This window comes from Syngnathus acus, chromosome 2, assembly GCF_901709675.1.
Source record: "Syngnathus acus chromosome 2, fSynAcu1.2, whole genome shotgun sequence".
Lineage (NCBI taxonomy): Eukaryota > Metazoa > Chordata > Actinopteri > Syngnathiformes > Syngnathidae > Syngnathus > Syngnathus acus.
This window is the reverse complement of record NC_051088.1, coordinates 9,658,092-9,684,526: the sequence shown is the minus strand read 5'-3', so window position 1 is coordinate 9,684,526 and position 26,435 is coordinate 9,658,092. Positions and strand designations below refer to the sequence as shown.

General features: G+C 41.4%; 2 protein-coding genes and 1 long non-coding RNA gene across 3 annotated transcripts in view; 2 read left to right on the top strand and 1 right to left on the bottom strand.

Annotated features, from left to right (window-relative positions):
• The window catches only part of mtor (mechanistic target of rapamycin kinase), a 55,441-nt gene extending 31,343 nt beyond the window's left edge, over nt 1-24,098 (bottom strand). Inside the window, exons 1-28 of the mRNA XM_037265116.1 lie at nt 23,930-24,098; nt 23,429-23,571; nt 23,167-23,275; nt 22,758-22,990; nt 22,299-22,499; nt 22,084-22,218; nt 21,718-21,993; nt 21,491-21,599; nt 21,211-21,394; nt 20,883-21,011; nt 20,001-20,245; nt 19,459-19,668; nt 19,174-19,379; nt 18,555-18,677; nt 18,356-18,439; nt 17,906-17,998; nt 17,346-17,480; nt 16,367-16,496; nt 14,302-14,552; nt 14,102-14,188; nt 11,412-11,579; nt 9,897-10,009; nt 9,536-9,698; nt 9,000-9,092; nt 8,546-8,692; nt 7,428-7,570; nt 6,622-6,784; nt 6,143-6,288 (exon numbers count right to left, since the gene is read on the bottom strand). Of these exons, the coding sequence (XP_037121011.1) occupies nt 6,143-6,288; nt 6,622-6,784; nt 7,428-7,570; nt 8,546-8,692; nt 9,000-9,092; nt 9,536-9,698; nt 9,897-10,009; nt 11,412-11,579; nt 14,102-14,188; nt 14,302-14,552; nt 16,367-16,496; nt 17,346-17,480; nt 17,906-17,998; nt 18,356-18,439; nt 18,555-18,677; nt 19,174-19,379; nt 19,459-19,668; nt 20,001-20,245; nt 20,883-21,011; nt 21,211-21,394; nt 21,491-21,599; nt 21,718-21,993; nt 22,084-22,218; nt 22,299-22,499; nt 22,758-22,990; nt 23,167-23,275; nt 23,429-23,557 (4,205 nt within the window). The 5' untranslated portion in view covers nt 23,558-23,571; nt 23,930-24,098. The remainder of the gene's footprint in view (nt 1-6,142; nt 6,289-6,621; nt 6,785-7,427; nt 7,571-8,545; nt 8,693-8,999; nt 9,093-9,535; nt 9,699-9,896; nt 10,010-11,411; nt 11,580-14,101; nt 14,189-14,301; nt 14,553-16,366; nt 16,497-17,345; nt 17,481-17,905; nt 17,999-18,355; nt 18,440-18,554; nt 18,678-19,173; nt 19,380-19,458; nt 19,669-20,000; nt 20,246-20,882; nt 21,012-21,210; nt 21,395-21,490; nt 21,600-21,717; nt 21,994-22,083; nt 22,219-22,298; nt 22,500-22,757; nt 22,991-23,166; nt 23,276-23,428; nt 23,572-23,929) is intronic.
• On the top strand, nt 963-3,592 carry angptl7 (angiopoietin-like 7). The gene is made up of 5 exons (XM_037265130.1): nt 963-1,458; nt 2,040-2,140; nt 2,255-2,449; nt 2,589-2,784; nt 2,881-3,592. The coding sequence occupies exons 1-5, from the start codon at nt 1,104-1,106 to the stop codon at nt 3,048-3,050; spliced, it is 1,017 nt and encodes a 338-aa protein (XP_037121025.1). The 5' UTR covers nt 963-1,103; the 3' UTR covers nt 3,051-3,592.
• Nucleotides 12,284-13,409, top strand: LOC119131054. The gene is made up of 2 exons (XR_005099579.1): nt 12,284-12,951; nt 13,134-13,409. It is a non-coding gene; the product is annotated as an uncharacterized LOC119131054 (long non-coding RNA).
• Nucleotides 24,099-26,435: the final 2,337 nt, after the last annotated feature.

Here is a 26,435-nt window from a genome sequence, read left to right as displayed (position 1 = left end):
ACGAGCAACTGAAGCCTTCAAGGAATCTGGTCTTTCTATGTCGGAAGAAGCAGAGACCATAAAAACTCTAGAGGCCTCAACAAGCCACTGGTTCAAACATAATTGTTTGCAAGTGAGGAAGCCATACTCATAATTGGATGATATTGTATCAGAATAAAAAAAAAATTGGATTCCTTAAAGGATTGTGAGGATGGGGTTAAGTTAATAACCGTTATGTAATTTAAAATGTTGAATAAGAATCTGCTGCTTTTTTTTCACCCCATGAAATTGAACCCATGAGTGTTCTGCTGACAGCTTAGCTCCAGTGGGGTCACTGCTTCATACCAAAACATCTTTCGGTATATGTAGTGACAGAAAAGCCTCCAGTGAGCATTTTGTAATTACAGGACTATGTCAGCCACCAGATTGGGGAAAATGCAATTAGCTTCAAAGGTGATCCAAAGTGACTAAACAAAGGGCCAAAATCTGGTAAAGAAGCAGCAGGTAAGGTCATTTAGTGAGCATGCAGCGTCTCATGAGACAAGTTAGAGGGTAGCTGTGTTTAAGTGTGCTGTTTCCAAGGGAAAACTGCGCGCTTGTAAACATACAGGCAAATGAGGACATACGGGAAGGCAAATTCATCACATTTTTCCATACAGAGCTTGACACACATCGGTGACTTTAAAGGATTCACGAGTAAGTAAATGACCAACTATTAGCACTTCACCAACCTTCCCTGTAATTATTTAGAACAAAGTAAAAAAAAAAAAATGGAAAAAGGAAAAGAGGAAAACGAAAAAAACATTACATTCCAGAAGAAGAAAAAACACCAAGCAGATTGTGAGTACAGCTTCTGTCGAATGAGTGAAAGTAAATTTGAAGGAAAAGTAGAGGGACAGGGATGAGAGAAGCCTTACATCCAGGGGGTTGAGCATGGGAGAAGGGGGAGGAACCACATGCAAATATTTAAGATGCTCCTCGAGAGGAGGTCTTCATTGAGGAAACACAAGTGAGCTGCCATTCAAAGAAGAGCGACTGAGCGACCACAACTCCACTGATTGCGTCTGGGCTCCAAAAGCAATTCGGAACAACCAGAGTCAAACTATAGAACAATTTCTTTCAATATGTCAAAAGTCAATCTCAGCATTGTGGCAGTCACCATTCTTCTGGTGGCGGGAACTTGGGCTCAGAATCCCAGGAAGACATTGAAACCACCAAAGCCAAGCAAGGCTCAGTGCTGCGATGAGGTGCGTTCTCTTAAGGTTCAAGTGGCCAACCTGACCAGTCTCCTCGGGGAACTGAGTCGCAAGCAGGAGGCAGACTTGATGAACGTCGTGAGGCAAATCATAGACCTGGACAAGCAAAACCGCCAGCAGGAAGCCAGGGTCACAGAGGCCGAGAGCAAGTACTCTGAAATTAACAACCGCGTGGAAATCATGCAGCTTCAGTCTCTGCAGTCCGCTCCACAGACAACATCAGGTGAGTATCCATGCTTCTATTGTAGAGTCCAAATAGAAGTATTTTAAAATGTTTGTTAGAATCTCTTTGCATTGCTACTATTTTAACCCACCTCCAATGATCATCCACCATCAGGCGGTATCTTTGCAAACATACCTGAGAAAATCATTAATTACCCTTCTCTATATCTAGACAAAATCCTTTAATTGGAACTGTAAAGTCTGACAACTGTCAATCTGACCTGTCAAAGCCGTTTCAGTGTTAAAACAACACTAATCAGTGCTGCCTGCCACAGCGAAGTAAACCAGGCATGACATCATTTATTATTTCAGTAACTTGACCATGTAGTCTGACAAGGGTCACTACGAAAGAGAACAGGACAACTCGACCAAATTTGACAAGAGCACAGAGCAGGAAAGGGACTTAGATTGGGCTAAATTTAAGACTTCATTAGAGACCTGTTAGAAGATATCAGAGGAATCCATCCCTACTTCTTTTACACTACTACACAGTGATGCAGGGGAGAAAGAGAAAGAACTACCGGATGCATATTTAGCTTTTAATTGTTTGGGAAGGTTGACTGACAATGTTCTTTTATCCAGATGCCATATATGACTGTTCATCACTCTACACCAAGAACTATAAGATCTCTGGAGAGTACAAACTTCCGAAAGACGAGTTCCTGGGAACCCCTGAGCTAAGTGTGAGTAATACTGAGGTTTTCTGTATTTGGTGTTCTCTAACTTTATCATTCAGGTAGAGCATGATGAATGTTTGGATTTTCACTCTGGTAAGACATACTGAAAATCGTTTTTAGGTGTTCTGTGATATGGAGACAAACGGAGGCGGCTGGACTCTTATCCAGAGGCGTAAAGTTGGTCTGACGTCATTTAACCGTGACTGGAAGCAGTACAAAAGCGGATTTGGATCCATCCGCGGAGACTTCTGGCTTGGCAATGACCACATATTCCGTCTAACAAGGCAGCCCAGTGTGCTAAGGATTGAGATGGAGGTAGGTGCTGGCAATGCCAGGTCTAGACCCTTTTAAGAAGAAGAAAAAAAAAACATAAAACCATGCATAAAATGTTTTTATAACCACCAGTATGAGTGCAAAAAAATGATTATGCTTCAATTAAACATTTCAAACGCAGGACTGGGAAGGAGAGACTCGTTATGCTGAGTATGGCCTTTTCACCGTGGCCAATGAGCTCAACAGCTACAGGCTTTTCCTTGCCCACTATAGAGGCAATGCTGGAGATTCCCTGCGCTACCATAACAATACCAACTTCAGCACCCTCAACAAAGACAATGACAAGTGTGTCGATAACTGCGCTTCATTACGCAAAGGTAATTCAAATAACGGAACAATGACAGTTTTATAGAGACTGCCAAATGACTTAACATGAATGTTCATTGTCTCAACTCAATGTCATCTCTTTGTAGGTGGTTACTGGTACAACTGCTGCACCGACTCAAACTTGAATGGAGTCTTTTACCGCTACGGTGAGCACATGAAGAGCACAGATGGGATCACTTGGTATGGATGGCATGGTCCCAATTACTCCCTCAAAAAGGTGGAGATGAAGGTCCGGCCAGTAAATTTCCAGCCATAATTTCTACAGATGTACATCCTTGATCAAGATCCCATGAGATCTCAACTTATACACCATCAGCCAAATGATGGCTTTCCCGCAGTTGCCAAAAGAAGTCAATTTATTTGTTTTTGGCCTGATTAGGTTTAAGTCAGTTGAATGTTTTGATGGTATTTGGGTGTGGTTGTAAATTGTAGTTGTGTTTAATATATTGATCAGTAAAATATTGCATTTTTTAACTCTTAAATATATGCTCTTTTTTTCCCACTGTACCACATGGGTGGCTGGATTATGACTCATTTATACTTGCAAATATCAAGAAAGCATTTTTTTGCTACTTGATCAGTAGCAAAGATACGTCAAGATGGATAAAATTTATTTCATGAATGGGTAAAACCCTTTTGTTTCAATTGTTAGAATAGGGCCAAATATATTTTATTTGTGCAGCATTTTATTTTAAAACCAACTATTGATGTCTGAAATGTGTCATTTGTGAAATGTGTACAGAGCTTTAAGTATGCCGTTTTTATGTGACAGAAAATAAAAATATTTTTTAAACGAAATGACATGCCTTACAATTAAATTTGAAACGTGACTCACTCAAAGCATAATATAGTATTCTCACCATTCATACCAAACCTATTTGCTTTGAGTTACTGACCTCTGACTCTGACCACCTGACATAAGGTCCTAAGGTTGCTACCACAGGAATGAAGACCACCCACAATACACTATTCTGTCATCAAGAAACATGCTTCATGGGTTTATTTTGCTATGTTTTCATCAATAAGTTTGTTAAAGCACTGATACTATTCCAAAACAAAAACATTCAAAAGAAGCTCCTGCCTCTGGGAAATATGTAGTAGGCTTGTCAGCTTACAAGGTGCCACATTAAGTTAGGTTTACATCTAAATCAGGCTGTAATGGTATCCCCTCCCTTTTGGAAGAATGTACAGGTGGAATAAAGTCCACCAAAAGACCTTTGGAATGTGGTGGAAGACTCGCTAATCCAATTCTACGAAAGTCATTAAACTTCAAAAACATTGTGGAAAACGATAATAATGTAAACTTTTCCGAGTCACATCAATTATATAATTGGCTAGACTAGGTTGGACCAAAAATACATTCGCACTGTACTGTATATGAACTGCATCTGGGGTGGGTCTGTCATTTTATCAGCCTGCTATTCCGTCCAATATACATTCAAGAGCCAGCCATCTCAAAAACATGTACAATGAAAGATTCAACGTCTATCTGTACAGGAGACCAGATGGGGTCGGAAATGTTAGCGATGGGCCGCGATAATCGAACCGCGATGTGGCGAGGGATTACTCTATTTTGAAGTACAAGGTTTTCTAACAAATATGTTGAATTCATTTAGCATCATGTGGGGCACTCAATTTAGTTGTGCCATGCTGAGGAAATGTTACTGTATTTTGGCTTGAAAAAATACTAGAAAAATAAAAGAGCAGACTGGATGGCTACTGTAAATGACGTTTTCATCATGAATTGCAGCCTTCTAAAAAAGAAAAATAATCAGATCAACGTAAACCTCATTTTAAATTCCATTTCCAACTATTTCCATTGTGCCCACAAGCATTATAAGCTAGACATTTATTATTAACATGTGGTTCAGATCATGCAGCCCATTGCCCTATATAACATTGCCGACTTTGATCATTATAGTGGAGATGGAACATGCGCAATGAACAGCATACCTCTGCAGTTCAGGATAAGGATACAAAGATATCTGAAGATGTCTGAAATGAGCCATGGCTGGAGGGCCTAGAAATATAGCCATGTAAATGTAACCCTTTATAGGGCAAAGAATCAAACTTAGTCAAAATTGACACCAAGGAGCAACAAAGATGTTCAAATTCTACCAAAAGGATCCACGTGACAGAATAAAATCAACAACTTCTACAGTAACCAGAAGGTCGTTAACACAAACCGTGACTAATCACTTATTTGCGCAGCAGCATGTTGCCTTTGATCAGAACGACGATCAGATATCGCATGGGAGGGTTTTTTTTTTTCTTTCTTTCTTTCAATAAAGTCACAACTCATTAGAGACACTTTTCATTGTGCTTTTTACACACCAGCCTGTGCTTTCTTGAATAAATGGGAAATTCTGGATAGGTGAGAACCAGATGGGGATATTGCAAACACTAGAGTGCCTGCTCCCGTCATTCATCATCATCAAGGCTCCCAGGAAAATGAAAACAGACCCCTGAGAAACCGGGCCAGACACCCATAGATGGAAAAAAAAGGGGCAAATGTCCAATTAGATGCCTGGAAAACAGCTTTTCTGCACGCCATTTCAAAAACGAAGAAATAATGCAAATACAAAGGAGGTGGAAAACATGACGAATTAAATTGAAAGGTCATGGCGGGGTCATGTGTATTGTATTTTGATTTTCTCATTTTTTATCAGAAATTAACAGTTGGCCTCTGTCTAAGTCACCTGTCAAACTTGATTTTTCTGACAATAACTGTGCTTAACTAGTAGGGAACAATCAATACAAAAGAGATGTGAAACTGGCCTCTAAGTTCTCAATGTTACTAAAGCAAGTTACCTAAATGTACTTTAAATTGACATACAATCAGAATATTCACAATCACTAATATGTCATTAAAAACAGAAAGACGTTCCACAAACCATTAAATAGAACCAGGAATATCCTTCAGGAATTCAAGTTGTAGTACAAGTGAGTTAAAAAATCGATGGAAAAACCAATTAATGTGAAGCTTATATTGCTGAGAAATTGCATCAGATATGGTGATAATTTGTTATGCTTATGCAAGATCTTGTTACATTTTGTTGTCTTGCCTCCAGAAAAAAAAAATGGGATCTGTATGACTCGTCACCTCCCTTTTGCCATTAGATTGATGTGCTTTGTTAATCACATAGAGGAAATTAAGGAAATGAAGATATTAGATCTTAGCAGTTCCGGTAATAAATCTTTAGTTTTAGCTTTGGCAGAAGTCTGTGCTGTGATATGTTTATACTAACCACTCCTTAATTCAACTGCGTTGTAGGCACTTTGGTCGCCCTGCGAACTTCTCAGCATTCACAGGCAATTTCAATTAGGAAATGAATTTCAACCTCCTACCTGATAAGAGATTCCAGGATGAGAGGCGAAGGACCTTTTTGAAACTCCAGCTCTTTATAATGCAAAGCTTTGGCGTAGGCGCGGCATTTGGCAGCTCTTTCACCGAGCAGCACGATGCCATTGTCATCTCTCAATGGCAGAGGCCCCTGAAAAAGATAAGAATTTATTTCAAAACAAGCAAAGTCAGCCGAGGAAGTTGCTCTACATCAACTCACTCCTATGCACTGATGAGCTAGTTGACCAGTTTTGCCAGATGAAGGCTTATGTACATGTAAACTACTGACAAATGTAATTTCACAATGACCTTACGTGTACAATAATATTCTGCAAGAGGATTTTACACTAGGAAATTTTCAGAGGACTCTTTCAAACGACACATGTCCAAAAACACATCTGAAAGTTCACCCAATATATAACCTCTCTTATCCCGCCTTTTAATTACACCGGTAAGGTTTGGGAGTTTACTGCTCAATGTCGACCTTGTCACTGTGCTCCATGAACTCTGCCAGGTTGAGTAGCGTCTGCGTGACTTCCGCGATGTCCTGCGACGTGAGCGCTAGCTCGATGCTGCGAATGAGCTCATCCTGCTGGTCTTCACTTAGCTCGGACCAACAGGAAAGGAAAGCCGCATTGAAAAGGTCCCTATGGACAGAGATGCACAAAATGTTCAAAACACATTCACTTGGAGTTGTCATAGGAGGACACGGTCTTTCAAGTACCTTACGAACGCACTGATTAACCAAGCACAATCTGCTTCAAATTTACAGTCATTTGGTCACATCTGGAAGCTACTAGTGCTTGCAACCAGTACACAGATTCACAACATTTGCCTTTTTTTTTTTTTTGCTATGCTCAGGGCTAGCTATTCATAATACAAGCGCTACAAAGTGAGCAATTCTGTTTTCCATTATTCTGGGACAAATAACAGCTTGTTAAATTCTAATTCTTACAGAAGTAACAGGGAATTTTATAGCGTCAGACAACCCAGATGGACAAAAGTCACAGCCCTTCATGAACTGTCAGATTAATCAGGGGTTAATTAGACACCATTCTTCATGCCGAATCTTAACTTTTGATGCCATTTTGGATAGTCTATGCTTCCTTTGTGGGAGCACTTTATGGAAGGCTTTTTTTCATGGATCAATGGCAGATGATGAACTTAAAATCTTTGTGCAAACAGGAGATCAACACCACATTTTCTTCCATCTCCAGTTCCTGTCTGTATCTTTTGCCAGGACAGGTGTTCTAAGACTTTAGTCTGTGGATGACTAATGCGGTGGTGTACCTGGCCAGTGGGATGTAGGTTTGAGCCAACGACCAACACGATCGCAGCGCTGGAGAGGAAGACTCCTTCAGGAGGACAACACTCAAGCGTCTCAACCACTCCAGCCAGTCATCTTTGGAAACCTTTCTCGCGGCGCCCCAGGCCTGTGAGCAACAGATCGTTTTTGAGGCCTTTGAGAACTACGTGGGAGCAGTCTGTTGGATGATGGCCATGCACACATGCATTTCTGCCGTGAAATAGTTCAAAGAATGATAGATTTGATTGATTCTAAATTGCTTGTGGTCACAGAGCTGCGGCGAACCGAAACACAATCAAAAACGCTTTCAGTTCTTCCGTTACACAGAGAATTGATGTTAATTCCATGCAATGTAATTCATCATTGACGCCGTCAGAGGACAATGTAAATACAGCAGTACTTTGACTTGCTCGTTGTAAACAGTCATGTTTTAAAATCCTCAGCAATTACTTGACCAATTTCCATGAAATTAGGTGTCGTATGACTGAAAAAGCATCATTGAGAAGCACGGGTTTGTTGGTCAGTTTGTCAAAGAAATTATGCAAATACTACATAACATTTTCCACAAAATATTTGCAGAGGGAATAAAGGTGCGGCGAGAGGAACTTATTTTCATTCTTTGCATCACTTGCACAGCTTTTGGTATCACGGAAGGCATTTGGCCCCTCCTGGCCATTCCTAATGTCTTACATCATCTCCTACGAACCAGAAAGTTGCAGCTAACACATGAACGGAGTGACAAACAAAAATGGAAGCAATCTGGAGCTTCAGATTATTTTTAAATCTGTCAAAAGCTCTGCACTTCGAGTGCGGTATTATCCACTGTGCTATGCTGTCAGAAATATCTTTGGCGATGCTACATTATTTCTTGTGCCTTGGAGTTGTTGCTGTTCTTTTACTTATCATCAAGGCTTTCAGTTACCCGGTGAAAATCTGCACTCAATAAACAACTAGCCACAAAGCTTTAGTGTTTTCCCTTTAATTTGTCACTAGCTGTTTTTAAGTCACCACCTCAAGTTAACTAAAATGTCTTGCACACAAGGCTGTGGTTGGTTTGATTCCGTAATTTGCACACACTGCTGTTTTTCTTATTCTTTCTGACCTTCTGAAGTGCTGTTGTGCTGACGTGAAGTTTCTTCATTGGTCCTGCTTCCACCGGTCCACTGACCAATGTATCACCTTGGTTACCGCGTAGATGGCGGTGCTGGAAGATTAGAGGATTCTCTTCCTCTTCTGCTAGAGTGTAGCCCTGTTATGAACAGACATGAAAGGACCACACGCATGGGGAAAAAAAAAAGAGGCCACACGCAGACTAACCGGGCTGACCTGAAACAATGTTTTGTGAATTAACAAGCGCATATCTATTCTTGTGAATTACTATTAATTATTTGTTGATGTTACAAATGAATGTATAGGGTTTTGTTTGATTTTTATGATTTTTTTTCTCTCGGAAATTTCGCATTACCATATGACTGTTAAATACTTAATTAGGGCAAATTAGTGTAAAGATGTATTTTTCTGTAGTTTTACTTCATACAACAGGGAGAGGTGCTCACCTTGACAATGCGACATATGAGTATGTCATAGCGTTGGTGGTTGATCCGGTGCTTCAGCATCACTTTATTTACCATGGGGATGAAGATTTGGTACTGCAGATGGAAGCAAGGTGAAGGAAAGTAAATAAAAGGCTATATAAGGGCTTAATTACACATTTAATTTTGTTTACCCTTAAATCCCTTTACCCATATGCCAAATAAATGAGGATCAAACTACTTATGGGGCTTACATCAAAAGCTTCCTTTTCGCATGTTGCCAGACGTGGCTACATGAGGAATGCTAACGATAGTGTTGATGAATGAGGAAGGGTAAAGCCTGGGAGGAGGCCGAGTAAATGTGACCTTATCCGTGCTCATAAACGGAACCCCCCCACTGACAAACAGACCATGACATAAGCTGTCTAACGGGAAGTAATAAAGGGCAGGGGGGGGGTGCCGGGATAACTGAAATACCGTTCATACAGCAGTGGGAAGGCGGGAAGCGTTCTACTGAATAATCACTCCATCTGAGAGCCCCACTGAGAGCAAAGAGCTACCTTTTTTCCCAACTGGAACACGAGCGAGGACAGCGTGTCCATGGATGTGGGGCGCAAGTCGGCCGTGCTGTCAAGCGTCCGGACGATGGGGTGGATAATGCGGGACGCGTAGTCGGTGAAGTCCAGGGATTCCGTTAGCCTGTCCAGAGTCTCCAAGGCAACCCTGTGACACAGAGAAGGAAGGCGGGGGGTCAAACATAATTAACGCTGTAAAGAAAATACCAATAAACCAAATATTAAAATACAACATATTGTAAAGAACATGTTCTAATGCAAATAGAGATTTATGACTGAGTGAGGTTCAACTAAAGAGCATTTTCAGGAAAACACAACACTCCATTGACAGACGTGTGGTACAAACCTGCGGGCCTGCAGGGGCACATCGAGTGCATCAAATAGCTTGACAATCGGAGGCAGCAGCAGGTGGAGGTAGTCATCAAGATTGGCACCGAAAAGCTGGATGGCGTTCAGCAGCTGCAGATGAAAGCACACGATTCATCACAAACATCTTAATCGGTCTCTTATGGCATCACCATTTACTCACTGTATAAAATTATCTGGCAACCGTTGGAATAATTGATAGCACACTCGATTCTAAAAAGATTCTTTAGCAACAATCCCAGTGTGTTATGAAATGTTGCGCGTAAGAATACCTCCAGCTGCTAAAACATATTGAGCAGAAGTCGGCGCCCCTTTTCAATGTGCACATGGCGCGACAGCAGGAAGCAGAAGTGGAGGCGGGCAAGGGTGCATGTGCATGCTGAAAGACGGCCGTACTATAGAATGAACGCTTCCTTGGAATGATGGAAGTATGTTTTTCTTGTCCTTTGGATTAGTGGGTAACCGGAGTCCCATTTCCCTATATTTTGTACAACCCCCCCAATCCTCTAGAGTCAAATCTAGACCCAGATCTGACTCAGATGACCCAGTCTACAGGCTGCAGTTATCTAATACTACAGCCTCGGAGACTAACCGGTAGCGAGGGCAAATGCACTGCATGACCATTTAGCATAATGTCGTTATGGCCTGACCTTTACCCTGAAACATGAACCATTTTCTAGGAAAATAAAAACAGATAGAAGCACCTAACACAAGAGTGAATGGATGTTGCAGGTCTGCAGTTTTTGTATTTTTTATATTACAAACAGTTTAGCCCTGAATGAGTTGAATGGAGACAACAGAAGACAGAACTGGAATCCAATCAACTATATCGCAACCTCCAAATGGCAACAGCCCACAGGTACAAAGTTGCACAAACATTGCATGACGATACAAGACAGGTAACAAAAGGATAGATTCACTTTGTTTGGTTCCTCAATAAGACAACCGGCCTCAACAAGGTGCATTCACAGAAGAATGTGTGACCAGAAGAATGTATACCAGAGGTTGCGTGACGTAAACCAGACAGCTGTGTTTTCACTTCATATCCAAGTTAAGGCAAACGGCTTTACTGTTTTTATATACTGTAACATCCGTGGCTTACTTATTTTTCCTCTTGTATGGAATTGAATGAGAAAATTATTAAATTCAATACCGGTTTTCTGAAGGTGGCAGCTTGACCCTGGAACTAATTATTTGTATTTCAATTATAATCACAGTAATCCACATACATCAGTAGGTCAAGTGTAGTTATATATATATAATTTCATCACCCCGTAATAAAGTGGTGTGATACATTCGGATGATTCTGATTCTGACATATCTTCCAACCTGATGCAATATATTTTCAGTCTGGGGCGAAATTTCAAAAACTATACAAACGCATAAAATGTGGTGGGTGTTTAGGAGGCGCATGTCTTCACCAGCCGTCATTGTTTCAAGTGGTGCGTTTCGAACAAAGATTGTTGTTTTTGTGGGAGCGCAACCCTGCACTTACCTTAATAGTAACACCGCGTCCAGTGCTGTTGTCATGCATGAAGACACGCAACATATGCGGGATGAGCTGTGGCAGGTAAAGTTTAAATTCTCCCCCCAGGGCCACCACAATCTGTTCGATCAGAAGGATGATGGTGTTCTGCATGGGATTGTTAGGTGTCCAGTACTCCTGAAAAACAAAAGTATCCTTTAGTTTACCCGGTAACAATAGTAAAATAACCATAGAGTATGCATTTGTTATTTTGTTTGCTAAGATTTGAGCAGGAAGAGTAATTCTATGAGCCTACATGAGTCGCAAGACTATCACAAACTATTAGACTCTAGAGATGGATTTGCACTCATTCCAGTTTTAGTATCGTTCTTTCTTTCTTTTTCTTTGCACCCATGTGGCACAATTACTAAATAAAAAATCTGATCGTCTTAAAAACAGTAATAAGCTTCTTTCAAAAACAGAATTGATTTTTTTGGGGGAAAATAATATGATTTGTCTATTGATTTACCTCTTATTGTTTACTTCTGTGTTGTTGCTGTTCAATGTTGACATGTGAATTCAAGGCACGTGTGCATGTGGGTTGTTTCAGTCATAAAGTAACTAAAAAAGTGTACACTGATAAAGGATACGGGCCTCTTAAAAATACCTGGCCAGCAAAATATCACTTTGTGGCTTAAAACGATCAGAAAGTCCGATCAAATACGTATATGGCACAAACCAAATGACATTCAAGTAAAAAAACATGCACAAAGTTGAAGGTTGTTATAAAATATGAGTGACCTTATTAAATGTTATTCCAATTATGGGACATGTGTAATTTTTTTTATGTGCGGTATCGCATATTCAGAGTGTGGATTCCAAAGCCTTTTACCGGCTCTGGTCTAGTGATGAGGATTTATGTGGGGTCTGAGAAAATGGGACAAAAGGCTTTTCTTCTGAGTTAGAGTCGTTTTCATGCGTTGGATCCAGGAAAAGGGAGTGTCATAATATTAGTCGGGAGTGGGAGAGAGGTGAGGATATTTACTGGTAAGTAAGATGACATCGCATTGCGGTAAGGATTTTGACACTATTTTAGGAAGAGTTACTGGGCATGACCACTGTGTTCCTGAGAGATTCTGGCCCGTGGAGTTAAGACAGAGCACCTGAAGTACCAATGACTGATGGGGGTGTTTTTGCTCAAGTAGCCACGGGGCAAATGCTGACTTCCTGCCTTTCCAGCCTGTGGCTGCTGACTACCGAACAAATGAGTGGACGGTGGGAATGACTATTCCAGCCCCCTCATCTGGATGCAGCAGTTAGGCCGGAAAAAAATGAATAGATTCTTTGTTTCACTTGCCTTTTATTAACGCGGTGGGACTTGAGACACATCCGCGTGGTTCTTTCAATCATTTCTCTCGAGGATTTATCACCATTGAAGAAGTGATTTTAAAGTTGAAAGGAAGTACACATACAAATAAAGTCTTATGATATTTTGGGCCTTGCTATTTAATTGTGTTCCAGTGCAGAGGACTCTTTGGCTTTAGCAGTCGTTCGGCATCATGTGATAAGGGTGAGTATCATGAGTCAGTTTTAAGAGTGACAAAGAACTGGACGATTTGAGTGGAAATCATACCGCAGAGCTGATAACTGCAGCTACCAATGTTATGTGTAATGAAGTGTGTGAAGGAATTGGGAGGCTGGAAAAGCTTGAATGGAAAGATTTGAATGACTACATTTGATATGATTCTTCAGGTCCTCCCTTGAGTGCCATGTTGTGTAATAAACTGCCTGTGATGTGCTCTCTTCTGTGACGTGGGGGACAGACATCATTCATAGAGGTTGATCGGGTTACAAGAGTCAAATGGAGAGCACAACCTCCACCTTGAAGCTGCTTGTGTAAAGAGACTGACGTGATCACTGTTTGAAAACCGGACGTCAAGGAACACAAGCATTACCTCTGAAAAACCTCTCATGACAGAGCCTCCAACACACAAAACCTTGAGAAAATAAATGTATGATGAAACCTTACTATTTGAATTTTTTGTGCTGATTCTGAATCTGCCCTTGTTTTGTCTCCAGCACGTTAGGGTTTCATAAAAAACACAATATGTAATACAGTAATATATTTTGTAATGCTTATTATTATTATATTATAATATTTACAAATTAGAAGTTAAGTTGCGCATCAGGTGGAATGTTCTTTTTAAACGTAATAAAATCCATATTGCACAAGCTTTTACAGGTCAAATTGAAAAACAATATCTGAAAAACCTGATGTGTTACAACACAAGACATTTCAGAAATCAGTGTCAATAATACTTTTAGGGACACACAAAGGCATCTCTAATTCAAGCTGGCTTTTGACCAGTGCTATAGATAGCAACAACTGGAAGCTCTTTATTACCAAGTGGGCCCTGTTATCATTAAGACTGAAATTGCAAAATAATGGAATGTATCCCAAAAGGTATTTCGCTGTAGGCTACTCTGAAAAGAATTCACAGTCAGACCAGATGACTAATCAATGAACGTGTTCCAAATGAGAGAATTTGCGAAAACATCTGCAACCGGTGTTAGTCCTTTGCTCTAAGCTTCTCTCGAGGTCTTCCTTCTTCCCCATTGCTCATCTCATCCGTGACATATTAAATCATTGGAACATCCTCGGTGATGAGGAAAAGTGGGGACCGTAATTACAAGGATGGAAAGTAAACATGATTACTCACTCTGATGAGGGTGAATATGTCATCCATGTAGGGGCGGATGTGGATCTTTACAAAGCACACGACCATTCCCATCTGCTGAAAGAGGAACTGGCGAAACACAAGGAGGAAAGAGAATAAGACCGGTTCCGGATAGGTGAATACCGGTGTTATTAACTCCAAGGAACTGGATACCATCCGAGCCCACCTGGAGTGCGACCTACCTCTCGGATACTGGCGTCACAGACGCGAATCACGTTGAGAAAAGTGGGCATGACCTGCGGTAGGAACTGGACACACTTGAGGCCCAGAGACTTGAAAATGAAGGTAACAGCCTGGACCACCATGGTGTGGTGGTTAGACAGTGACGGATCTCTCAGGATGCGCATCAGAGTAACGATGGCCACGGCGGGGTAAAACTCATCCAGGGGCAAGTTTCCCATGTTGACCAGCATCTCACTGGTGCTGTAGTCAGCTGGGATGAAGAGAAAATGACAGGACATGATGGAAACATCGGGAACAGTCGTGTTGTCGTTCTCAGTCAATCCGCACGATTTGGATTCCCACACCAGCTCCATGGTTCTGCTATTTGAACTACTACACTACAAATAGCTTCTCATAATGGATCACAAAGTTCCAATATGTGTGAGAATAGTGAAAATGAAGATTCACAAATGGCGGGATACACAGCTTTATTTAGTTGTCCTTTTGTAAACTGCATAGTAGCGCAGTCTTCTATTCAGTGCATTTGATGAAGACTAATGTCAGCATCTACATTTTTTTTTGTGTAATATTTGAGTGCTGGTAATTCAAGAATTTATGGCAATTGTTGTCTTTGTAATAAGCCATTACCTTGACATACCATAATCTCAAACTTCAAATGACAGCTGTTGGTTGACTCTTGGTCCCTGTGTCCTTCTGAGTAGTTTTTTTTTTTTCTCCAAAGGTGATGCTTATAGTCTTAGTGTGGCCACTCAAATGTGGAGAACTAGACAGACGTCTGATACTAGACAGATGTCTAATATTCAGGGTCTCACTGAGCTTCTGCAAGAGCGTTCATCTCCCTGAAGACTCAGGGCTGTAGACATACTAAACAGACCGTCAATTGGCCAGCAGACTGAAGAGAGAATCTTTGCTCTCTGTACCTTCATGTTCTAATCTACAACTTGTGGCAGAAGATAGCAAATGGGCTGCTTATTTAAAATAACTAATCAATGTGGTTAAATGCAGTAACTGAACTGATGATAACAAATATTGAAGTCATTTTGAGCAATAGTAAAAGACAGTTAAAGAAAAGATGGGCAGAACCAATGACAAATGAGACAGGCAAAATCGGTGCCCTAAAAACCCACACTCCACTAAATGACCCTAATAAATCTGCCAACGCATAAAACCTGATCCTTCAGGTCTGGCTGGACTCCATAAGCTTTAAGAACTATCTGGTAAGACTATTACCATACTGGAAGTCAAGACACAAGCTGGGATGTAGGCGGAGGTTCTCGATGCACATGGTTACATGTAGATTTTGTGTCAAAATCTATCTCATACAATTATCGCTTTATCTACTTTCTAAGATATGTTTGTATACTTAATTCAAGCCCTTATTTAAGTCAGAATACATGAGTCTGAACAGTGATAGAGGCTTAGGGGTGAATTATAATTTTCACTCTTGCACAATTAGATACCCCGATAAAAACCCAAAATGCAAAAAAAGCTGATGAAGTCAATCCCAAACCATATAAAATGTCTTATTTGACAGGCTGAATGGCTTGGTTAAACTGCTTTTACACACATCTCTGAAACGTTAACTGCGCCGTCACATGTTCTGTTTTTAGAACTCTACGTGTTCCAAAACCATCCACAGGAGTTTGCAGTAGCAAATGCACTGGATCCTTCATGCCTCATTGAAATATGCAGTATATATATTTTCAAATGTAAATGCAAATATAATCTATTTTGGCTGGGCTATAAATGTCTTTTGATCAGAATGCGTGTTAAAATGTGGCAGACGCTGCAAATTTCCATAATGGTTAATGTAATAAGGCAGCTACTACACCTATTAAAAAATTATGGCTCATTGTCCCCATGAGTGAATAATGATCAGACAGCTTTTTAACCCCATGATGTGGGTGTGGATGTACAGAGCAAACTTTCCAGCTGCTGAGAATTTAATATCATTTTTTTTTTTTCAAAAGAACAAAAAGATGGCAGTGTTTAACTAATCAATATTCAGAGTACAATAAAAAGTGCTGCCTACGCAAAGATTAGTTTCTGTGTTTATAGGCATACCTGAATCCTGACTGGACTTGGACTCAGAAAGGCTGACTGCAGAGGCGTCTCGTGATTGGTCAATCATGCCAATGTTCACCTTGTGCTTGTACGGGTCCAGAGCTCCAAGCAGGCCAAGAACGCGGATGGCCTGGAGGGGATACAAACCATGACAGTAAGTCATCTAAGTAGTGGGAATCTGCACATTTTTATGAATATTTTCTGAAAACACACAAGCCCCAAGAGCAATGACAGAGCATAGACCCACGCCAAGGCTATTAAGGCATACCGGCACCTCAAATGTTTTCCTCATTTATTCCCTTGTAAGTGGAAAAGTAGGATCTGAATGAAACATTGGCTCTTTTTAACTACTGCAAAACATGATGCCTAGTTTGGATTTTTTCAATCACTCAAAAAACAAATGTGACTCGAAATGTGAACCAAACGAGTCCGTAATGTAACAAAGCACGGCATAAACACTCGCCAAAAAAAACAGGGTGGGGTGGGGGGGGGAAACACGATTTCTGCTCTAATGAAATAGGTTACAGTAAAAATTTTCCTCAGTAAATTAACAAACACAGTATGGTTAACAACTAAGTGGCATATGCTACGGCTGTGGCTCAATTATTCTTTTCTTGTTTTCTATGATACTATTATTTCTAAAGATAAATTTACTTGTCATTTTTTTCCTCTCCAGATCACATGTACTCTTGTACACTGCCTTCCCTAATTCTCTCATTATGTAACAGGTAGGGAAACAAACAATTACCAATTACATCACCGCACAAAATTTCATGTCTCTACGGAAAAGTAGGAAAGCATCTTGGAGTGCTTGAATTCATGTGATGATGACTCATTGGTTGAAATCAAAACAGACAAGCAGACATTGTTTAGCATATGTGAACTGCTGGGCCTCATTAAGTGTCACTGAACTCCTGAGTGATTGTGTCGCTACTAAGGAAAGCGAGAGTAACACGAGGACAGAGGCACTCGTGCATACCTCTCTCCTGATGCCTTGATTCTGCTCTGTCTTCAGGAAGTTGAGCAGCACCTCAAGAAGGGAAGGGTATTTTCGGTAGGGCTCCACCACATAGCCTGTGCTGGCCACCTGTTGGCCCAAAGTCCACAACGCCACCTAGTGGACAGCCACAAGCAGACTTGATATATGAACCAAAACAGTCATTTGGCGTGTTCCTTTCATGAAATGCTAATTTGTCGGTTACTCTGCATACTTGTACAACTTTTTGCACTTTAATGACCTATGATATAATGTTACTTCAAATTTTACCTGTACAGACACTGGGAAATTCCATTTTATTCTCAAAGGAGAAACTTAATTTTTCAAACACAAACTAATATAAATTCGAACAAGCTCGTGGAACACATTGAGCTTTATTTCCAGTGAATTCACTATTCAGTTTGTTTAGTTCTTGTCCTGAAAATACTAATTCAAACTATTCTAGCTTCGGTGTGCAATTGTTTTTAAAAATCATCAATTATGCTCATCCGAGCTTCCTAAAACAGAAATATAATTACAGTACTTTGAATAAGTTCACCTACCTGTCTCTTGGCTAATGAGGAGGAGTCCTGCAGCATGTCCATGATAATAGGAAAAAGCTCATCCATCCACTTCCTCATCTCCAGACCGCTCACCTATACAAGAGAACACAGAGAATACATCACATTTATTTCCCAAAACTGTTCCGTCAAATTCATTTTGAGGAATTGCTCTTGCTAATTAGGCTGCATACATTTTCCTCATTTGACACTTGTGATAAATCACTCTTACGGTATGTTTTGAAGGTTTGCATCGACTACATTATCTTCAAAATAAGCTTTTGCTTTTCAAACTTATAGTACATACATATATTCATATCTTTCATTCATTCTTTTTCAAGTTGTGCTCTTGTTTCGTACAGCAGAAAAGTTGAAATGTGACGTAATGGTCAAAATCTTTGATCTCTGTTTGGTTTGGTTCCAGTTAGCGCCTTCTGCTGCCTTAACCATTACCTGAGCCAACTCGCCAATGGTGGCTAGGACACTGATAACCACGCCGGGATTGGGGTCTGGGTCTTTGAGTTTGAGGATTAGAGCCTGAAGACAACAGAGGGTATTTTTAGTGAAACAGAGTAACCATTTTCTGTTTCAGAAGTCTAGTTAAGTTTCTAGTCACATACACGTTCACAATGGCAACTTAGCACAGGTGTACCTTGAGGATGGGCTCCATGTAGGGCCGTATGAGGCGGGGGGCATTCGACACCAGGTGGCCCAGCATACGGGCACTCTGCTCTTTGTTTCTGCCAACACCACTGTGCTCCAGCTCTGTTAATATCTGAGACAAAACCAACAACAAATAATGTATATTTGGTATTGCATCAGTGTAAAGCTACCCAGGCTTGTGCAAGATTCTGTATAGACAAAATGTGAAAGGTCTTCCTAGAAAGAGGCTTGTAGTTCCCGTTTCATCCGTCTCCTGTGTATATTGGTGCATATACCACTTCCGCTTCATACAATATGTTTGTACATTTGGGACAAGATTGTAGTTGTTTTATTTTTATAAACATATCTGTTATCTCCTATATGTGCACTCTTCTACTGTGGGTTTAAACTTTCTTGCACTAAAGACACTACCCAAACTTCCTCTCTGCAATATCTGATGGCTTGGCATTTACTGCCCCCTGAAGGTGCTTTATAGGCACAGCACAATTAATAATCAGCTTTATGACATTGATATGTACAGGACTGATATAACGTGAAAGAAAGGTTATTAGAAGAATCACTTTTCTTTAATTAGGTGCCAATTTCTCAGCATTCACACAGTCTAATACCTGAATGAGCATCTTGCGTAAGAAAGGCATGACAAAAGCCGGGTTCATGCTGCTGAGACGTCCGATTGTGCAGATGGCCAGTTCTCTGATCTCAAACACCTCGTCATTCAGGGCCACAAAGAGAGCCTGTAGGTTCTCTGCCTGGGCAAGGTGGGCATCAAAGCGCTCATCCAAAGACGCCAGCACACAATAGCGTATGTCTGGATCTGAAAAAGGATGGGGACAAATGTAAGAATGAGACGTTATGATCGTGATCATCCTGAGTCTAAGTCTGTCACAAGTTACCTGGGTCTGTGATGCCAACCACGAGGAGTTTACTCAGTACATCTGCAACAACCTGTACTGCCGTCTGGCTCACAACATGGCCGCTGATGGGGTGTATGGAGGGGGTGAGGAGACGGGAGCAGGTGCGAGCTGCCTCCATTCGGATCTCCTTGTGCTCACTGTTTAAGAAGTGGTCGGCGCAGTGGCGCACAAACTGAGTGAGGGAGTGTCCTGATGAAAGATCATAGCACAAGCTTTATTTGTCTGGGTGGTAAGCTTTAAAAAAAAAAACAGGAGTACATTTTCTCTCCACTTTGGAGACAAGCAGAACAGTCCGGTTGAAATTGAATCAGAGCCACGAGAATGAAATTACCTGAACTTTCAAAATGTGTTAAACTTTGAGGACTATTTCGAGCAATTAAACATTACTGAGTGTAAAATGTCTAAACCTGTCTTGACTTCGAACCTGTGGCCATTTTCTCTCCTTAAAACGCTTCATGCAAACCAGTTTCTGTCTGCAGTTCTCGAAAGGTGGCCGGACACTTTAATGTCAAGGCTCTTACCTTCAAACTCAAAGCTTCCCAGAGTGCGCAGGGCCAGTGTGATGCTGCCGACATCACTGGCCTCCGGGATGTTGGTAAGGCTTGGAGACGCGAGCTGGTAGGCCAAGCCTTTGGGCATGCCCGGGTGACGTAACGGCTTGTGCATCAAAACCAGCGAGAGCATCTTCAGAAGGCCATCCTGTATGTCCTTTTTCAGCTGCGGGATCTGGCGGCTCAGATCGTACAGCACCGCTGTCAGTGCCGGACTGGACAGAGAGAGAGAGAGGACACGTTGAAGTTATGGGCTAAAACTACAGCTGTGACATGTTAACTTGATTTTTTTCCCCTAACATTCTTTTCTCTGCAATGATTTGATTTATGTGTGATTTTCCTGGCACATAACACAACATGTGCTTTACTCTGAAAACAGGACAATAAAAGGGAAAATCAATCAAGTGTTGCATTAGGGTTTTCCCCAGGGAGTCAAATTCATCATTTTTGTTTTGACATTCACACACACAACTTTGTCAAATGTAGCACTGCCACTACATCATTTACACGTAAAGGAGAAGTTAACTCAATATGGTTTATGCTGCCCCTAGGTTAATATTCTTATTAATTTTGCATTGAGCATCAAGATCCACCCATTTTCCTCAATCAAACAGGGCAGCCATTTCGCCACTTGCTGTCGACTGAAAATGACATCACAGCTGTTCAAGGCTCAGGTAACATCCAATCATGGCTCCCTCGTTTTCTGATTTGGGTCATCAGAATCATGTGACATTTTTGTCAAGGACTCGAAAGCACGTTTTTGAAAATTATTTCACATTTCACACCATGCAAGCACCCAGAATCCATGCAGCTTGCTATGGAAAAGATAGCAGATTGCAATATGTATGATACCTGAGGCCCACAGCTAGCATGGGCTCCAACAGTTCCTTGATGTCAGGTTGGATGCTGGGACCCATAGCCCTGGAAAGCATGCTGATACATGTGAACACAGTGGCGTCTACCTGGATGGACTTCTGCCTCCTGCACATGAAAGATGGCAAACGGAAATAGAACTTATTCTACGAGGACAGTGTTTTTGTCATAATTAAAGTAAACATCTACAAGAAATAATATTCCAAGGCCATGAATATAACACCAGCTTTACATTGCTGCACAACTTTTGTAATCTCCAAAGGTCGTATATTCGGAAGAATGTTAACTGAAGACTGACTATACTGACTTGTGAGCAAAGTCCTTAGGTGGTAGAGCTGCCTTTATGATCTCCAGAATCTTGGAAAGATAGGGCTGTATTTCAGCTCGGACTGCCACCACCAGCAAGCCCAAAGCCTGGAAGGCTGCAGTCCGCTCCTTCTCCTTCTTGAGACTGGCCAGCAGATAGCCCATTGTGTCGGACAGGTATTGGTCTGTAATCCACATCGAAATATTCTATCAGTAAACCTCTGTGTTGACTGACATATTAACAAGCAATGAGAAACTTTTTACGTGTGAATTTGACCCACCAGTAAAAGTATGCGGCTGGAAGGCACCAAGCCGTGGCAGCAGATTCAGTATGGTCATCTGGATGAGGGGATTCTTACTGGTTCTGTATTTTAGCACCCAACGACACACCTGGGAGCAAACAATTTTGCTCTCTCACATGACATTTGATTTACTTCCAGCAAGTCAGACAGCATAATAGAGCAAAACAAAAGCAAAAGGCTTTAAAAAAGTATTTGATAAAACTCACCTGATCAAAACGCTCCTCCATGAGCTCACGGCAGTATCTGCTCTCCACCAGCGAGCTCTTAGCTGGCACTGGAGTAGCTCCAAAGCTGAGGAAGCCCTGCGGCGTGTTGTACCCCAACAGGCCCAGGAGAGCGTTGGACTGCTGCGGTTGCACTGACTGGAAGCTGGTGAAAGGGGTGATGTGGCGGGGCTTTGTCCCAAAGCCCATCAGCTCCTTGCAGTACTTATCGTGCACCAGCTGCTGCTGCGTGATCTCCTCCATTTCCTCGCGCATGCGCTGATGGACGATTATAGTCAGCACATTGTCCATGGCATTCGATAAAAAGTAAAATGCAACAGTTTATTAAAGTGTACGAAAACGGCTCACCTCTCCTTCCATGCTGCTGATGCGAACCAGCTCATTCAAGATGAGGAGAGCACCATGGAACCTGTCATCCCGATTCATGCCTTTCTCCTTAGCCAAGGTTTCGTCAAAGCCCTTCTCTGCCTCGTCAAAGGTTTGCTGTCACATCAACGAAACGTTCAAGCGTCAAGACACCACCATTAAAAGGTGACTTGAGTGGATACGATTGAGGGCCTTACTTTGTACCACTGCGGTTTCTGCATTTCTTTCGTCTCCCTCTGCGTAGTGAGGATGAGACAGGCCCGCAGTGCAGACACAGCACCCTCTCGGATGGCCTGCTTGGGGTCCCACACGGCATAGAAGATGTTGTCAAAGAAGGGCTGCACTTGCTGAAAGAAGAAGGTTGGTGCGCTCACAGCCAGTTCCCTAAGCACCAATACCTGAAACAGAAGACAGAAATTAATTTAGGCCATGAACACCTTATTCCTTTTATTGCTTGTGATATGTTTTCAATTCTTTGTCGCTCCTGTATTTCAAAGTGCATCATTGGTCGCTCGAACAAAGTGACATACGTCACTTTATCTTTTAAATTATCACATCTATCTATTCTCAGTGAACCTAAAAAAAAAAAAACAATAATGTCACAATACAAATGCAAAAAACAGTTATTTCACCAACAAATGGGTATTTCCACTTACTGCAGCGTGGCGTCTGCCTTCATTCCTGTCTGCTCCCAGCCACTCTAGGGCCCTCTTCACCTCAAACTCGACATATTCAGCTGTGAAGGTATCCCCTGCCATAGACAAGTGACCCATGGCTTTGGAACCCATTTCCATCACCACTGGGTCACTGGAGGGTAGCAGGTTGCGCAGGTAATTGGCAAAGCGGCTAATCCTGGTGGCATTGCCTCCCTCGACTCCAATCAGACTGACTGTGGGGGGAAACAATAGCCAGACATTGAGTATATCATTTAATGCAACAAACTTTGCTGAGTCTGCTGTTCTTGCTGTCCACACCTTGACCATTTAGGGACGTGCGGTGCAAGCATGCAAGATAAACCCTCCACGACACCTACACAAACAAGATACAGCACAACTAAATGTTTACCTATTGCGAGAATCCCTCCTTTCTTCTCATTCACATCCGAGCTGGACACCAGCTCAAATATGTAGTGATTTAATTCATCATAGAATGTGGTGGCTTCATCTTGACTTAACTGTAAAAGACAACACAAATCAGTTTCCACAAACATTCACACACAAAAAAAACGAAATTGGTGACAGGAATGCACTGGAAATACAGTAATTTTAAAAACAAAATCGAAGCAAGTGTACAAGAGAATTATGTCAATGTGGAGCCAGATATTTACCTCTCTCAACTCTGTTGTCACATAGTGCTGCAGATCCTTGGCAGATTTGGCTCTGGTGTCTTCATTTCGACTCTTGAGCCCACTGACAAACTGCTGCAGCACAGTGGCTGTGCCCGACATGATCACCATCTTGATGGCCTGATCTGCATTCACAAAAACGGTCAAAAGCTGACTTGTATTCTGTCATACAAGTTTAAAATTGACTAGACATGCAAGATCTGTGTTTGAGTGGGTGATTCACGGGTGAGCTGCTTGCTGACAGTAGATGGCTTCGTCTCTGGCTAATGTTAATAGATTAATGCGTTCAAATTCCGAACCACTTATCCTCAAAATGAAGAGAATGCAGTATCTGGAAAACGTATGCACACACTACTTTTAAGATTCATTCATACGGGACAGGTATAGCTGTTGTTTATGTTTAACTTCACGTCAGCTAGCGCTAGCGTGCATCATGAATGCAGCTTTGAGAGAACGATCAAAAATAACAATCACTCTACTTACGTGTTCACAGGCACACAACTTATATACCATTCGATTTTTGCAGAAGATCCCTCATGATCGGACATTCAGGCTGAACCGGAGTGCAAGGTTAGCTAGCTAACGTTTCGAGAGACCTGCAGCTGACGTCCTGCAGAGTTGATGCGTTTTACGAGAGTGGATATTGCGTACATCTTGCGCATACTCGGCAATGCAGACGTCACCTTTAAAAGCTCAGAGATGCGCAAAGCGAATTAATTTATTTCGGACTTTTTAAAATTCAACCTTGCATCTGCCTATATTTTCATCGTGACAGATCGGAGGTTTAATGCATTTGTCAAACATTTTCACCATTTGTACCTTATGCTCCTAAAATTGTAGAGTTTTTTTTTCTACGTGCGCATCTGCGACCAGTATATATTTTTTCCATTATCTCTACTCTTAAATATGTTTTTCTAGAAGTTCAGTTTAGGGGCCACTGTCCTCCAAGAAAAAAAAGAAAGGCGAGTCTGAAGCCCTGCAAATTATTTTAATTTTATTTTAATTGTTGGTCACCCATACCATAATAGTTTTGATGCATAATAGCATTATAGGGAGGAGTTTTCTCCAACGTGCTATACATTCTGTAAGGATCACGTTTTTATTTTGTTAGTGCTAAGACAATTCGAATACAATTAAGTCTTTAATTGTATTTTGTGTACCCAGTGTGGGTTCAGCTCCCACCCAGGGAGGGTGAATATAAGCATGAATGATTTCTTATCTCTCTCTGTGCCCTGTGATTGTCTGGCGCCTGGTACAGGCAGTCTGCCTTTTGCCCACAGTCAGCTGGAATAGGCTCCTGCTCCCCTGAAGAAGATTGATAGGGGTTAAAGAAAATGGATGGGTAGATGCGTCAGGAATGTGGACTACCAATTATTTAGAGTGGTAAAATGCAATTTAACAAAGTAAATTATTTTAAAAAGATAATACAGAGTAATATGATAAGAATGTATGCACCATTCACCAACTTTAGTATAAACATTTTAGCATCAGTGTATAATAACATATCATAGTTGTATTATTTGTGTATGAAGCGCTTTTGCAAAGAGGAGGAGCAAAGAGGGCATCAGCAGCTTTGCAACACTAAACATGGAGAAAACAGGAGGGTGGGAAAATGAAAGCTTGGGAAGCGGGGGCAGATTTCTTTATCGCCTCCTCTTGGACAAGCCAAACATTTTTTCCTGATGAGACATCACAACCATCGTGCCTTACCTTTCTTGTGGGGCTTTCGCTCATGTGTGAGTGAGAAGAAAAGAATGACTTGACTTCAATCTGCTCTACAACAAGTGTGTACATAATGCTCCTGTTCAACAGTCTGGGCAGGATGCAGCAGACAGGATGTTGGGCCAACTTTAATCAGCTCAGGGCTTTGATTTCATGCGTCTGTTTATTTTGTGCTTCGCCTCAGAGTCCTCACTCAAATGTCTTTTTGAAACATTTTGCCGGTGGTGGAGCCTGTCATTAAGTAGAGGCCCAAGCAAGAGTGAATAAGCTTATTGAAAAGGTGGACCAACGCCTACATTTACACCCAGCTTCTTGATCTATCCATCTGCTAATCACTCACATCTTCTCTCTTCCCTCCCACTGTCATGTTCCTCACCCCCTTCCTGCCCCCCAACAATCACATTCATGTCATCTATTATTTTAGGAGGTGTTCTTAAGTAGGGGAAGGGGGGGTTGTATGAGTCATAGATTCCTGAAGAAAGATTCACATGGCAACATCTGGTTTTGGGGGCCGGGGGCGGCTCTCATCACCTACCCGGAAGTGTACCCCGACGTGTTAATATATTCACCAGCTCAGACAGTGTTGACTCTCATCGGTTATTTTGACACATAATTCAAGTAGTTAATTAATTAATTAAAGTAGTAGCCGCATTGTCTTGAGGGAAATCTCGGTTTTAACGACACAGACCAACGAAACATTTAACACATTTCAAGCAAGTAGGCTATAACAATTTACATCTATGAATAAAACACTCACTCGCCAAATGATGATGCTTTAAGGTGATTTATGGCACAGAAGTGTTTGTAAAAGTAAGCTACTCCTGTTAGAGCTGAGTCAATTTGAGCAAAAACTGACAAAGTAGTGTCCAAAGTCAAATTATTTTATTCTGTCACAGTACTCATTCATTTTAACCAAGCCAAAATAGATCATTTTTTATTTTTATTGTTTTACAGTAATAGTAGGCTACACAAAAGGCAAAGAGTGGAGTAGAAATGAGTGTATCTGCCTCAAAATTTGATTTGACCCATTTGATTTGAATCTTCCTGTATAAGCTTGCAAGGATTTTCTCCACGAACTAGAACACACTCCTACATTTCCAAAACATGCATGCTCGGTGAATTGAGAACTCCATGGTGTTATGAACAGTTGATTGTCGATATTAAGTTCTCTGCGACGATTGGCGATCATGCAAACCATGTTCTACCTCGCTTCTCGCCCAAATGAGGACATGTGGTAGGACTGTAGAAAATGGAGGGATGAATGGAA

Coding starts and splice junctions, on each gene's coding strand:
- angptl7 (XM_037265130.1), top strand. CDS start 1,104: ATGTCAAAAGTCAATCTCAGCATTGTGGCAGTCACCATTCTTCTGGTG. Junction 2,141..2,254: donor TGGGAACCCCTGAGCTAAGT/GTGAGTAATACT, acceptor AATCGTTTTTAG/GTGTTCTGTGATATGGAGAC. Junction 2,450..2,588: donor TGCTAAGGATTGAGATGGAG/GTAGGTGCTGGC, acceptor TTTCAAACGCAG/GACTGGGAAGGAGAGACTCG.